Below are 16,744 nucleotides of genomic sequence, written 5' to 3'. Positions count from 1 at the left end.
AAAATTTTGAAAAAAAGGTAATATTTCATTTTTTTCATAATCTTTAGGCCCGTTGCGGGATCGGAAGATAAAGTCCGATTTGAATAATTCTTTTTTTGTTTTTCTTGTAATTACCAATCGCAACTTTACCGCACTATAGCGACACGGAATTATCAACTTGACTTTTTTCGCACCACCCTAACCTATAACCCAAGGATGGTACTAAAGATGAAAAATTTGAACTAGGACTTCCGGTTCTAGAAATGCAACCGGAAATATCTACTGTTTTAAAGTCGCCGAAATACTACAAGCGTTATATTAATATCTATCTATATATGCAATAAAGTAACGTGTGATCCAAAATTATTGTCACCATAGGTGGCTCTGAACGACAGAGATAGCTATACAGTGCATGTCTATTCTTAATTCAGATATACTTTCCAGTTTACTTCAACTTTGCGGTGTACGTCAACTTAACAAGAAAAGTTAGGTTATGTAGAGATCTTGTTTGATTTTATTTATTATTGTTACTTATAATTTTGTCAATTCTTTTTATATTCGATTAAAGGTCTGGTTTTAACTGATTTTTTATGTTTTATAATATTAATCAAAATTCATTGAAAAACCAATGATATAAATTCAGATTAAAACACAACATACGTAATTTTTTGCACGGCTAGCTTTGATCCCAATAATTGTGGATCGCTCGTTATATAAGCAATATATACTACACGACGAGAATAGGTATGTATTGTTGTATAATTGTTTTTTGGAAAAATTCAGAAAATAAATTTATATCAGAGACCACGAGATCATAGATTTTCTTCGCCCTGTATACGACCAAAAATTGTATATTTTCTAATTTAGTTAGTAAACAGTGTTTTCGCGGAAGGTGAAATCGTTAAGGGGTTTCGTTAATGGGTTTTTTGAACGGACTAAGAGACAATGGTGCGGTAATATTGGAAAGTACATTTTATTTCGTTTTGTGATCGACAATAGGACTTTTGTAAATGATTCGTGGAAGGAGAAACATTTATTGAGTTTAGAATATAAGGTTTTTGTTTAGCATTTGGAAACAATGAAAGTAATTTGGTATCTCCTAGAATTTTAACAAACGGAAAGTTTGTATACAAAATAAATTGGTTCTTAAGAAATGAAAATATGGAAGTTTTGGGTACAGAGGTTTTTTGTGATTGGTGGAGAAAGATTGATGGAAGGGATGAGAATGTTGAGTCTGATTTTGAGGAGAGAAAAAATGGTCATTGTGTAATTAATATCTGGAGAGAACAGTCCAGTTTTTAAAAAGTGAGAAGTCGGTGTAAAGTGGTGAAATTGGCCTTTGCGAGCAGATCGTGGTGAAACGAAATCGTTGACCGAGTCGAGAAGTTAATTTTCCTTGTGTCCGAGGAGATTCCTGTGTTCTGTCTAGAACGAGTAGCCGGTGGGTATTAATTTGCACAAGATATCGAGCAGTGAGAAAACTGAATACAGATTTCGAGCGAGTCCCGTTGTTTGTTTGTTGGTGAAGCAGTTTGGACGAGAAGGACTTTTCGCTACATCCTAGGAGCAAGTGTAAGAGAATCGAAGGCTGCGCAATCCAGGAAGAAGTAAAGAAGAAACAAAAAGGTTAGTCAGAATTTTTGTGAAACGGAGAGTTTGTTTTATATCCACACCATATTTGTTTATTTTTATATTGAGCATTTCTATAGCATAATTTAGTCATTCCAAAATTTAAAGAAGAGATAAGTAATCAATTCAAAAGGAGAAAAAGATATTTTATTAATTTTCTAACGATTTATTTAAATAATTTTTTTTTGTTAAAACAAAGGAGATATCAGAATTAAAGCTTGATTTATTAGATGAGAAATAGTTGCAACAAAGGACATCGCACACATCTTATGGAAAATATAATGTCACTCAAATTCAATAAAATTTATACCAATAGATTCGTTTTAAATTAACGATCAAATCTTATCATTGCGCCAACTCTCTATTTTCAAAAATAAGAGCAGAAATTGATATAAATAAATCTGAAATCAAATGGGTAGGTACATAAGTTAGAGAGAGAAAAAATATTTTAAAATACCCAGATTTTCGGTACTCCATAAATCAGCGGATTAGTTTCACTAATCCGCTTAGGCCCAGCGGGATTTAAGCTGTTATGAATAGCACTCAGAGCAATAATGATTGTAAACTAACATTTTATGGACTCCAAAAATGTGATTTCGATAAACTTTAATTGCAATTTGCGCCGTAATGAATCATAATTAAGAGTTGGCGCAATGACAAGAATTGATCGTTATATTTTCCATAAGATGTGTGCGATGTCCTTTACATTTTAGTATTTTTTTAAATCTTATGTTTACGGTATATTGGATAAATAAATAATAGTTTACATTTATATGACATTGAGTGTGTTTAATTTCCCTGTTTTATCCTGGAAGGAGTAAGCAACTAGAGATACTAGAAGCCACAAATCAAAGGTAATGCATCAAATATAAAATAGCCCTGAGAATAAAGTTTATTAGAAAATTTAATTTGAATTTGGTTTTGTTTTACATAAGCAGTAATTTAAAATAATTAAGTAATTAATCAAAATAAGAGTTTTCTGATAAATCTAATAAAATAGATAAAGTAGAGCATAACAGTATATACTTCCGGTTTCATGAAAGTCTGTCCGTCAATCCGCGAATATAACTCCTCCATTATTAATACAGTTATAATGACAAATGAGGTGTCGAATGAAAGCTATAACCCAAGAATGGTATTAAGAATGAGAAATTTGACCTCGGACTTCCGGTTTTAGAGTTATAACCGGAAGTGCCATTTTAAAATCACCAAAATAGTATAAGCGATGCGATATATTATTCGACGTGCCTTAGCAAGATGGGAACAAATTTGTACTTTTGGTTATATCTCATTTAGTTTTATCTCAAGTGCCATATAGTATTATAGTCACAGAAATAGTACATATATGTGACATATCAATCGAAGTGTATTACTTTGATCTTTAGTTCCGGTTTTAAATTCATTTCCGTTTAAACAGTTACGACTGAAAGTTTGGTAAAAATGAGTGAAATTGTATATCAATCTACTCATAGTTACACGAAGAGTTCAAATATCGACTTCGATAATTCAAGTATCGGTCACTTTGGGTGAACACCTAGGACTTATAGGTTAAATATTAGTACATACCTTTTCTCCAAATGGATCCAGAAAAACTTCCAATATCTTGCCCATAACACTGGTATTGTTCAGTTTTTCCACGCATGCCTTAGCACTTTTGACCGATTCGAATATGGCTCTACCTATTCCTAGATGCCTACTGGTTACGGGATGATAATAAATAAAAAGTTCCTCAATTGCCCCAAATTTCTGTAACATATCCCTAAGAAAATGCGTATCAATATTATCATTGAGATGAAAGATTGTGACTTCGATAGTAGGAGGTTCTCCAACATAGTTTTGATCGATTTTGAACCTAAAATATATTGTTTGATATCATTAGCACGATTAATATGTAAGTAATGTAACAATGATTACAAATGTACTAATATTGATGCTAAGCTAAGTAACAGTTTTTAGTGGATTAAATATCAAAATAAAAAATCAAAAATTATGAAGAGGTAATATGGTTTGTGATAAATATTCAAAAAATGAAAATTGATAATATCCTGAAAACAGCATTATCAAAATGATCTCAGATACAGTCGTCAGAGATTTGACCTCTAAAAATCATACTTCTTGTTCTTTAAGTGCCATCTCCGCGGCGGAGGTCGGCAATCATCATAGCTATTTGTATTTTAGAGACGGCTGCTCTGATAAGTTCATTTGATGTACATCCGTACCACTCTCTTAGGTTGCGCAGCCACGATATTCTGCGTCTCCCTATGCTTCTCTCAGGGTTGGACAAAAATTGGTTTTTTAAGAAAAAAAACAAAAAACATGTTTTTTTTGTTTAAAAACAATGATTTTTGTTTTAAAACAGTTTTTTTTTCATCTAAAAAAAACCACTGTTTTAAAACAAAAAAACACTGTTTTAAAACAAAAAAAAAACGTTTTAAAATAATTACGTACTTCACTGGATTTCTAACCGGGATTCCCATAAACCTCAACTGGCACACCTATGGGATTCCCGCGAAAACGCGACCTGCGCGCACATGCAACGAGTGTTTAACTGTTCCGTTTCCTTATACCACGTGATATGTAAATCACATTCGCTATTCAGTTTTTCAGGATAGGTCGGAAGCTTTAAGTTCTGCTTTATTATAATATAATTTCATATTGGTATCTTCGGTTCTATTTTAATTTCTAGTGGATAGTTGCAATGTATATGTTACCGTAAAAACCCGAATTCAGTTAAAACCCGAATTTACTAGGAAAAACTAGTTTTAACTATGAGCTTTAGACAATTCTAGTTTTAACTAGTGAAAACTAGAACTATCAAATAATTTCAGTTACAGTCGGAAAAATGAAAGAATACCCATGAACGAACATATAAAACACGCTGTATTTTCCTGTCACCGTGTCACAAAGAAAATTGCCCGGGACAAGTACAAGTAATAATAATTATTACATGTACTTGCGCTGGCCAATTTTTTGTGTGACACGGTGACAGGAAAATACAGCGTGTTTTATATGTTCGTTCATGGGTATTCTTTCATTTTTCCGACTGTAATTGTAGTTGAGACTAAACATATTTTAGTCAAAACTAGTTTTTACTAAACTTTTCAGTAATTTCTAGATTCAACTAAAACTCGGTAACTAATTTGCTGCTCTGGTTGTTTGTAAATAATTTCTCTAAAACGTAAAACACTGGACAAGATCGTTAACGTAAAAAACGCAAGTCCTTTGACCACGTGTTATTGTATTGCATCTTGCATCCAGACTGCTTACATTTTCTCGATGTCTTGGTTAGCTCGCTCTACTGAACCTTGACTCTGGTTGTGCCTTGGCACAGTATATATAGGTTCCACAGTAAAATCACTCTTCTGTCGGCGCTTTGATCTCAGGAAGTAATACCGGCAGTATGCAATTGGTAATTCACCAGTGATGGATGCGGATTTTCCCTGTTAAAAGCCGTACGTTTCTATGAGAATAGCAATGCGAGAGTGGGGCAAAAGCGACTGCCAACATTGCGCGGTCGCCATGCGCGACTACAGATTTTACTTCCAATTTTTCGGAAAGTGGTTCTACTGTCCCTCTTTATACTGTAGCCTTGGTTTCCATGAACTAATTTCGCTTTAGGCCAGTATGACATTACCGCATTTATAAATGCATTACCGAACTCTCGGCAATTATCAGAAAGTAAAATGCGTGAATGTAAAAAGTCAAGAATATATACGTTAATTATTGATAAGCGACTTCGTCCGCCCTCTTACCTTGTAATGGTCTCAACAAAACAAATTTTGTTAAATGATATTGATAAACCATGATAAACTTGTAGCCGTGATCCTCATGTGATTGCATATCGATCAAATCTACCTAACAGCGACTATTTATTTCTGAATAGTCGCTGTAGTGACTTTCTTTCTTCTCGGTCTTTTCCTTTTGTAAGATCTTTTCCAAAAAAGGTTCTTTCCAAGTTCTTATATCTCTGCTCTCAACCTGATCTTCGACATTATCACTCATGGTGAATAATACACAGTAGTGGAATAATGGTAAATTTCACCAATAAAAAAGATGCATAAAAATCAACTGTTGCACACACTAGTTTGTTACGCCAAATCGTATTTGTCTCTTCTCGCCATGATTTTAACTTCATGAGTAATTCCAGTAAAAACTAGTTTAAACTAGTATAAACTGTAAAATGAAATTTGTTCGGGATTTCTAATTTTAACTAAATTTAGCAGTCAAATCTAGTTTTGACTAGTTAAAACTAGAATTGTCTAAAGCGCTTAGTTAAAACTAGTTTTTCCTAGTAAATTCGGGTTTTAACTGAAATCGGGTTTTAACGGTAACATATACAGTGTTACGCAAAGCTGAAAGTTGTTGCAACAGCTTTGGATAAATGCCAGAGAAATACCTGCACCATAGCAGATGCAACAGACATTTGGAAGGACTTACTGGGTTATTTCCAAAGTGAAAGTGAAGTTCAACCTGACGGTTGTAGCAACGTGTTGGAACTTCATAAAGCAGAAGCACGTTATCAAATGGCTATAACAGATGCGCATTATTTAGCTTATTTATTAGACCCTCAGTACTTAGGTCAGAAACTCATTGAGGTGGAAGTTGATAGAGCATTGTTATTTATTTTGGATTCTCACCCAAATGTGATGCCCGAAATACTGTCATTTCGTGCCTTAGCACCGCCATTTAATAAACAATATTTGTTTGCAAAAAATACAGTAGACAATTTAAGTTTAACATGGTGGATGGTGGCTATCTCAAAAACAGTTGATTTCATCGGAGTTGTTGCAGTTGACAACTCAATTATTTTCAGTAGTTGCATCCAGCGCTGGAGTGGAGAGTCTATTTTCTTCATATGGTCTAGTTCACTCGAAATTGAGGAATAGGTTAAGAAGTGACAAAGTTGCTAAGCTAGTAATAACAATATTTCAACATTTAAATAAAAATGTTTAAGGTTACATTATTAACCGTAAAAGCTCATTATTTATAGTTTTTATTTTTTTAAGGAACATTCATTGTTATTTTTATTTTTTGTATCACATATCAGTTGCAGGATGTAGGACTGTGTAATAGATGCTGTTGTAATTCAATAATTATTTACTTAATTTCTTAATTTTCTTTTTCTTTCAACTTTATTAGGAGTATTGGTTTAGTTAATGTTACTACAGCACTCAGCACTGTCTACCAGTACTAGTATGCTTGCTACCTGAACATAAATAAAGTTTAGTCAGTTACTTTTTTTTAGTTTTACTTTCTACTTCGCATTAATATTGTTATTGCACCTACTTACTCTATAATGTCTTATAACAATGTTATTTAAATAAACAATAACGAAAAAAAACTATGTTTTAAAACAGTGTTTTAAAACACAACTGTTTTTTCCAGTGTTTTTAAACATGTTTTAAAACGTTGTTTTAAAAAGCTTGTTTTAAAACAGCCCAACCCTGGCTTCTCTTTCCTTAAATCTTTCCCTGCATAATCAATTGGAGCAAGCTGTATCTCTCTCCACGTGTAATATGTCCGACATATTCCAATTTTCTTGTTTTGATGGTATTTAGGATTTCCATTTCTTTATTCATCTTTCTCAGAACCTCTTTGTGACGTGTTCTATCCACGATATTTTCAGAAGTCTTCTGCACACCAACAGCTCGAATGATTCTGGTTTTTTCATTGATGCAGCATTCAAGGTCCAAGCTTCCATTACATAAAACAAAGTCGAGAAAACGTAGCACCTAGCCAACCTAACTCTTAGCTCCAACTTCAAATCTCTTGTGCAGAGCACTTTTTTCATTTTGTTAAAATTTGCTCTAGCCTTTTCTATTCTGATTTTGATTTCCTGTAAGTAATCTCCTGTGGAGTTGATCATTGTTCCAAGGTATGCATATTGGTCGACTCGTTCAATATTGGATCCGTTTATGAAGATATTTTCGTTATTTCTTTGAGTTTTCGATATTCTCATAAACTTTGTCTTCTTGACATTCATTGTTAGCCCGTATTCTTGTCCAAACTCTGCTATTCTGGTCACCAGCCTCTGAAGATCCCCAATATTTTCAGCTAAGATGACAGTGTCATCTGCATATCTAATGTTGTTAATGGAAACTCCATTTACCTTTATTCCAGCTGTTTCACCCTCAAGAGCTTTTTCAAGATCTCTTCCGAGTAGGCATTAAAAAGAATTGGCGACAACACGCATCCCTGTCTCACTCCACATCTGATTTGAATTTCCTCTGACAGCTGGTCGTTAACACGCACTTTTGCTCGTTGCTTATAGTATAAATTCGATATAATCCTGAGGTCATTGTAGTCCAGCTTCTTTGATTTCAGGACATGCATTAATTGTTCATGTCGTACTTTGTCGAATGCTTTATTATAGTCAATAAAAGACGCATATATATATATATATATATATATATATATATATATATATATATATATATCTTGATTGACGTCCATACTGACGAAAAATCATACGAACAAGCTTAATTTTGCTGAGAAAGTCAAATTTGGGATTCCAGGAAAGCTGCAAAAAAGTTTGCCACTCCTACCTCCAGGCTTCCGCCTAAAACCGGGACGAAGAACATCAATTTACCAAAAATCTGTACGCTGTAAAACAATGTTTCACGCAAGAAACGTAGCTGAGAAAATTTTGAACAAAAATGATTATTAGCACTTTTTGTGTAGAATGAATAACGTTTGAAGCGACCGACGATTTTGAATGTCAGTTAAAAACACTGAATTTAAACTTTCACATTACAAATGATCTAAAATGTTTAAACCTGTTCTTTTGTATGTTCTTTTCTATTGTATAAGTACATTTCTCGAAATTACACAACTTCAGCTACAAATTCCATCCAATTCCTTCTTCTTGGAAGCATTACCCGTGACTTGAGTATTGTTAAAGTTTAAATAGTTTTTTAGGCATATTTCAAATGCCTCATATAGAATAAGTCCCAACAACTCAATCATAATATAGAACTGGAAATTATGACTCTTTATAATAAAATTGCAAATTTAGGAAAAAACATCATTATATCATGGATAAAGGGACACGCAGGCATTAGGGGTAACGAAATAGTAGACAGGCTAGCCAAATCCGCCCTAGAAATAGGCGAAGATGAACTTACTACCCATTTCGGAAATTGATATTATTAGTAGACGACACCAAAAAGAAAATTGGTAAAGGTATTATCGAAACACGAGAACTGGTAGTAATTACAAAAAAATACAGCCTGAAATTCCCATTAAAAGATGGTTTCATTCCGTATCAAATCGCCACTTCATAAGAGTTATAAATAAATTGAGATGTAATCATCCTCTTACCCCCCTTCATATTAACAGTTTGGGTCTCACAGAGTCACCTAACTGTGAGTGTGGAATAGAAGGTGATCTACTACATATTCTCGTCGAATGTTCACATCAATCAGTAAATATAAATAAATTTTATGATTATTTCATTCATAGGAGATTCTGACCAATAGAAAGCTACAGAAATCTGAATTAAATCGATAATTTTTGATAATCTCCCGTCGTTAAGAATATTACGTCAGATGCCCTTCGTTGCTACGAAAAAATACATTCAGTGACATTAATGACAATTAATGTTTTAAAAATTATAAAAGTGATGACTTTCAATCGTCAAATATTTATAAAAACTATATGTTTAATGGTACTTACATAAATAAATTACAATAAAATTTTGGTTTTGAACAGTTTTATTCATGAAATAATCGCAACAAACTGCACTCGACCTCTGAAATTAATATAGAATTTTTGCTCTCGTGACACTTTGACATAATTTCACTCGCCTTCGGCTCGTGAAATTAAAACTGTCAAAGTGTCACTCTGGAAAAATTCAATAATTTCAGAGCTCTTGTGCAATTACTACTGATAATCTTAATATATTAAAAATTCCACTTCCCGTCTACCTGAACAATTTGATATTTTCTGAAGATATTAATACATTAAAAACAATTTACGAACATATCAAAAACTGTAAATATAGATTGTAGCAATAAAATTTACCCTGTATTTTAGTAATTTTGATAAAACAAAGCAGGCAAACAAAACAAACATGTTTGTTTTGTTGTTATTTTTTTAAACCCTGTAGATTTAAGTAATTATTGTATATTATAATTGAAAAAAGAAAAGAGCAAGAAAAAAAAGAGAAAAGAAAAAGCAAAAAAAAAAGAACAAAAAAAGCAAAAAATAAAAACTAAGATGTAAACCTCCGAGATGTTGAATCGGGTAAAACAATTAATAAAAAATAATAATAAAAAAATAATAAAAAAAGGCAAATTAAAGATATAAAAAAATACAAAAAAAATAAATATGTACAAAAAAATATTTATAACCAAAACAGTGTATTATTTAGATAATAATTGTAATATGTTTGTTATGTATTTAGAGTTAGAAATACAGAAAAAATTCCTCTGATTGAAAAAACAAATTTGTTTGTTTTTAAAATAACAAAATGTCTGGCTAATTGGCTCGGCCAATGCCATCAAATTCACACAAAAATAAAATGTCTCATATTTGTTGCCAAAACTCGAAATCGAAATTTCGGAATGGGACATCTGGGCGCAGCCGTTTCGTCGGGGCCATTTAGGCGTCGAGCCAAGTGGACGTCAGCCGTTTCGGCGTCGGCCATTTCGGCGTCGGAATTAATTGGTAACGTTATAGGTTGCTTCTGTCAGTTCAATAATTAAAAAGTTGACTCTAGATTTTACGTTTCTAAGGTTACTGATGTTGCCATGGTCACTTTAAAACGCGCGCGTTTTAGAAAACTCGATTTACGCACTCTACAGCGTTGTTTAAACAAACAAAAAATGGTACCACTATTAAAAAATATTTTATTTGTATTACACTACACGTATTTTACATAATATTATGTGTTTATATCCAGCCTACAAAAATTATTCAACAAATATAAATTAAAATAAAGTATAAAGTAAAGCAAGTAACTGTTCATAAAGATCAAATGAAATGTCTTTATCGAATTTAGTAGTTAGTCTTTCGACTTACTCTTTTATAATTTCATTTGGAAATTATAGAAGTATCTCGAGTTGCAATACTTCAAATATGTATTACTCAAGTCACAGAGACTTTGAAACCTTTGTTTGGTTTGAGAAATCAATATATCCAAACAACAATAATATGTATTGACACTGAAGTACGATTCCGGGTCTGAAATCCTCTCATCGTCTTTCAACGTTTCGATGCCATCGTCAGCAAAAAATCGCGTGTTTTAAAGTGGCCATGTCAACAACAGTAACATTAGAAACGTAAAGTCTAGATTCAACTTTTTAATTATTGAACTGACAGAAGCAACCTATAACGTTAGCAATTAATTCCGACGCCGAAATGGTTGATGTCCACTTGCCTCGACGCCCAAATGGCCCCGCCGAAACGGCTACGTCCAAATGTCCTAGATGCTCGAAATCTCATGTTATAGGTTTGAAGATTAGGCTCTCACAATGGAAATTTCATAGCGTCCGGTCATTGGAAGTGATAAATTTTATTGACCTCCTAAGATTCGTAAAAAGAAATCATGCAACGTTAATTTATTTAACATCTTTATAGAAACTGACTTCATTTGCAGAAAAATGCAAAAACTTCATAAGAAACAGCACTCTTCGCCTTTAAATTTTTGTCATTAGGACACTCTGATCAGAAAATATCGAATTTTTACTGTTTACAATGCAAATTTACCATTACGAAATTAATTCACATCTTTTTTAATGTATCTCTTTTAATACGCATTTTTTTCAAAGGTAGGTAAATATAACTACATTACATACTTTTGCGTCGATCCAGCCAATCAGCCATTTTTCACTTTTGGCTAAGGATCACAAAATCATTCAGTACTTCATAAAGAGGGAAGGCAGTAAAGAGGAATACCTACTTTTAAATCAGAAAAAAGAATAATATAAAAACTTATCTTGGTATGTATTTCAATCAGCTATTTCAAAACTCTTCAGAAAAACCAGTCTAAAATTGTTTCATCTAAAATTAAATTGTTTCGATAGCTCTAATCATCCCGCAAATATTTGCAAATGTTAATTTTTTTCTTAATTTTAAAAAATGTATACAGCAAAGTAGGTAAACTGTTTTTTAACCTTTAACTGGAGATGCCTCATTTTAGCACACGAACAGAGACATGCCGTTTGAAGACTACCGTTTTTTTAAGGAGATAACCACGTAAATCCAGGCAAAAAATAAGGGCAAAGATGATATCCTGTTACGATGGGTAGGGCACTTTCAAAAGTTGCTGGAAGGGGAACCTACTAACAACATAGAGCTGGAATACCGAAATGAGGAGCTCGTGGAACCCCCCTCGGTAGAAGAAGTGAAAATATCTATTGAAAAACTAAGGAACCACAAATCTCCAGGCAGCGATGGCATCCCAGCAGAGTTATTTAAGCACGGTGGAGAGCAGATCACCAAGGTGATGCGAGAAATTGTTTGTAAAATTTTGGTCTGAGGAGCAAATGCCTGAAGAATGGAGTTTAGGCTTAATATGCCCGTTACACAAAAAGGGAAACCAACTGGAATGCAATAATTACCGCGGAATAACTCTCCTAAATACAGCATACAAGATATTCAGTCGTGTGATGGATGACCGAAGTTAAGTTTAACGTTTGAGTTAAAGTTAAGATAACTCTCAGGAATAACGTGCTCATAACTGTATAGGTAAAATTTGGTGTGATGTATCGCTCCCAGTTATGAAATAGTTATATCATCAACGTTATATTAGAAATAAGTTTTGAGGAACAAATTTTGAAGTAACAAAGAGAACCTTATGTACAAATAGTACAAGTTGGAGTGAGCGCGAGAGATTGTTCCGAACATACCCGTCGTCGGCTACTGCCGATGACCGAACAGCAAACAGCTGTTTGGGTTCCTTGGTGTTTCTAAGTTGCTTTCAAACGGTAGATAGAAACAGGGTTGCCAGGTTGGTGTATTTTCCCAAAATTTTGGGTTAATTTGAAAGCGTCTATTGAAATTTTTCTAAGCAGAAATTGTAGTGGGATTTTTTGGGGGCGGAAAATTATGGATGATTTTAAGGGGTCATGGTAAATTAAATTTGCGAATGTACATAGAACTGTATATTATACTCCCATATAATCGAAGACAATAGGAACTATGAATTATTTCCATGGCCCTCGTTGATATTGTAGTATGAATTTTGCTTTACTGTTCTCTTCATTTGACTAATAATTTATTAAAATGCGGCAACAATTTAAATTTGGGGACTTTGGGGTATTTGAGCTTCAATTTCAGGGAATTTCAGTTTCTAAGTGGGGGATTTATAAAATATCATCTGGCAACTCTGGATAGAAAGCTCAGTAGGTACTTAAAATAAAATTTCAACTTATATCGCTCGATTTGATTTTTGTATAATTTTTAAAATTGTATTACCCTTCTGTTCTTAATTATTAAATTACTAGCTTCTAAATTCACTTGATTTCTGTCTAAAAACAAGTCAAAAGATGAACCTAACCTTGCATAACTACAGAGTTATCTCATAACTTGAGGTTTAACGTCGCGTTATAAAGTGACCAGATAACTCAAGAACTGTCAAGAAATAACGCAAATAGTTAAGTTAAGTATGATACATCACACCAATTCGATGGTTATAACATAACTACAGGATAACTTTACGTTAACGATAACTTCGGTCATCCATCACAGGGCAGATTGTCAAACATTTTACACGAGAGATTGAAGCCCTATACCGAAATGTTTCTAGGAGAATATCAGGCAGGATTCAGGCACGGACGTTCAACCATTAACCAGATCTTTACACTACGACAGATCCTCGAAAAAGCGCAAGAGTTTAACATAGATATGTACCATATTTTTGTCGATTTTAAAGCGGCATATGACACTGTCTTAAGACCAAGTCTTTACAATGCTATGAATGAGTTGGGAATTCCAAAAAAACTCATATCTATGATAAAAGTGACAATGGCGAAGATGCTATCAGCAGTAAAAATTCAAAACGACTCGTCAACCCCATTCGAAATACATAAGGGGTTAAGGCAGGGAGATGCGTTGGTGTGTCAGCTTTTTAATGTAGCCTTAGAAAAAGTTGTACGAGACGCTAATTTAGATAGCAGAGGAACAATATTTAATAGATCAGTCCAAATTCTTGCATTTGCGGATGACGTGAACATTATAACAAGAACCAGGGCGAGAACTGCGGAAATCCTAACCGATCTAGTAGCAGCAGCAGAACTAATGGGGTTACATATAAATCAAAATAAAACAAAATTCATGGCGACCAACACAAACACAAGAGCTGGAAATGTTGATGCAGATCTAATCATCAATGACCAAAACTTCGAAGCGGTCAAAGAGTTCATATATCTAGGGACATCGGTTAATCCCAATAATGACACATCTGAGGAAATAAAAAGGCGAATAATAATTGCAAACAGGTGTTATCATGGTCTATCAAAGTACTTATCTAACAAACGTCTGTCTCAAAAAACTCGTATAAGGCTGTATAGAACATTGATAGTCCCCATTCTCACATATGGTTCAGAGGCATGGACTCTAACTAAAACAGATGAATCCGCTCTATCAATTTTTGAAAGAAAGGTACTACGCAAGATATTCGGAGTGGTTTGTGAGAACGGAATATGGAGGCGTATATATAACTTTGAACTGCAGAATATCTACAAGCAAACGTTTGGTGGAAAAGATATTATCAGTAGTAATTGCACAAGAGCTCTGAAATTATTGAATTTTTCCCGAGTGACACTTTGACCCGAGACTTTTAATTTCACAAGCCGAAGGCGAGTGAAATTATGTCAAAGTGTCACGAGAGCAAAAATTCTATATTAATTTCAGAGGTCGATTGCAATTTGTTGCGATTATTTCATGAATAAAACTGTTCAAAACCAAAATTTTATTGTAATTTATTTATGTAAGTACCATTAAACACACAGTTTTTATAAATATTTGACGATTGAAAGTCATCACTTTTATAATTTTTAAAACATTAATTGTCATTAATGTCACTGAATGTATTTTTTCGTGGCAACGAAGGGCATCTGACGTAATATACTTAACGACGAGAGATTATCAAAAATTATCGATTTAATTCAGATTTCTGTAGCTTTCTATTGGTCAGAATCTCCTATGAATGAAATAATCACTATAATTAAGCGAAATCGCCTGCAGTGGGCAGGACATGTAGCCCGAGCCCCTGAATCGAACATGATAAAAAGGATTCTAACAGCTCAACCCGTGGGAATGAGAAGACGGGGTAGACCAAAGTTGAGGGGGATGGACGGGGTAAAACAAGATGCCGAGAAGATCAGAGTCGGCAACTGGAAAGTGCAGGCAAGGGACAGAACAGAATGGCGTAGAACACTTGAGAAGGTCCAGGCCCTCTAAGGGCTGTAGCACCATGATGATGATGATGATGAACCACGTAAATCAATTATTTAAATTTAGTTTTTGATTTAGTACCGTATAGGTATCCACAAAAGATCTTTATAGGTCGAAGTGCTGAGAGACTCCATAGCCTTAACAACCTCACATAATCTAATCTAATCTAGTACCGTATACATATATATGCTGATTATAAGCTACAGTCAATCAAAAAATCTAATTAAAAGTGGAAAGATTATTAACAGTAACTCATATAAGCACTTAACATGCTTGGCTTTTCATTTATCATTACAGAAAAAAGGAAATACAATAAAACCTGCCATATCCGGATCAATGTGGCGACAGACCGATCCGGATATGAAAAAATCTGGATATCAAGACCACTTCTTTTATAGTCTCTGAAACGTTTTCTCCTTCATACATTCCAGTAATAAACGCTGTGAATAACTTTCGTCCATAGACATGTTTTATAGATTCTATAATACCTTGATCGATAGGCTGACAAAGGGATGTCACATTTGGGGACAAAAATGACACTTTATTTCGCCATCTTTTATTTCTTTTGGGTCGGGATGAGAGGGTGCGTTGTCCAACAGCAGGACTGCCTTTCTCGGTAGATTTCGGTAGATGTGGATGGCAGAACCGTCAGGAAATGGGATGTCCGGATGTAACAGGTTGTACTGTACTTCAAAAATGTATTTTTTTAGGTGATAACCCTACAAAATAGTACATCTTGCGACTGATAAACAACCAATAGTATTAGAAATATATGAAGTGTGATGCTGATGGGTGGAGTTATTCGCAATAATCTCTAAAATATGTTTATGCTACAGTCTGCCAGACTGCACGTCTCCGGTTAACGGTTAATAAGGAGTTTTCTTCTTATTTTATTATTAGATAATTCCGCAATAATAATAAAATATGGGCCGTAAAATTTAAAAATGCTTGATACTTAATCAATATTTTACCAATTATTTATTGGTAAAATAAGTTTATCATTCCAGAGTTAACATAAAACATAAAAGAAAACATAACCTCAAAATTTTATATTTTATGAAAGAGTGGTAGAAGTTTCTAAAATTGAATATTTTTGTATTTATTAGAAACAGCTTTAACAGTAACTTTTAATGTCAAAATATATCTTTTTATTGCATCATGATAGCATTATGACAGTAACTATTAAAATTGTATGATTGTCAATAACAATCAATTTTTCTTGGTAAATTTTTGGGTAAAACATTGTATAGTCCTTTAGTTTTATAATTTATTGTATTATAATCAGTTTTGTCACTGTTTTACTTAATATTTCAAATATTCCCTTGACATAGAATTATATCAATTATTAGTGTACATAATATTTATTACTTCATTCACCTTTAGCATTTCCTAAATGTATAATAATGGTTATTAGAAATAGTGTAAATAACTTAATATGAACTTAAAAAATAAAATGTAATTATTATTTACCAAATTAAATAATGTAACATTACAAATAAGATGAAAAAACAAAATTATGTTATAACCTCACTTTTTAAATATATTTTCAAAAACCATTTTAAATCAATATAATAGCTTTTAAATATTAGATAATGCCTCTAAATGTTAGTGAAATATTACTATTTCTTTATTAAAATACTATTATTAACATATAAACAAAAAATAATTATTTGCAGAAACAAAACATTAAAAACTTTGTTTTGAATAAATAGAAAATAGAGATCAGCAATAGCATTAA

The 16,744-nt window shown here is 33.1% G+C and overlaps 1 protein-coding gene across 2 annotated transcripts in view; it reads right to left on the bottom strand.

Moving 5' to 3' along the window:
* LOC126882301 (histone-lysine N-methyltransferase SETD1) overlaps positions 1-16,744 on the bottom strand; it is a 167,903-nt gene that overhangs the window by 149,815 nt on the left and 1,344 nt on the right. For both annotated transcript variants that reach the window (XM_050647167.1, XM_050647168.1), the window contains exon 3: positions 3,175-3,460. In XM_050647167.1, the coding sequence (XP_050503124.1) occupies positions 3,175-3,460 (286 nt within the window). The remainder of the gene's footprint in view (positions 1-3,174; positions 3,461-16,744) is intronic.

Source organism: Diabrotica virgifera, chromosome 3 (assembly GCF_917563875.1).
Source record: "Diabrotica virgifera virgifera chromosome 3, PGI_DIABVI_V3a".
Classification (NCBI taxonomy): Eukaryota; Metazoa; Arthropoda; class Insecta; order Coleoptera; family Chrysomelidae; genus Diabrotica; species Diabrotica virgifera.
This window is presented reverse-complemented; position numbering and strand designations above follow the sequence as displayed.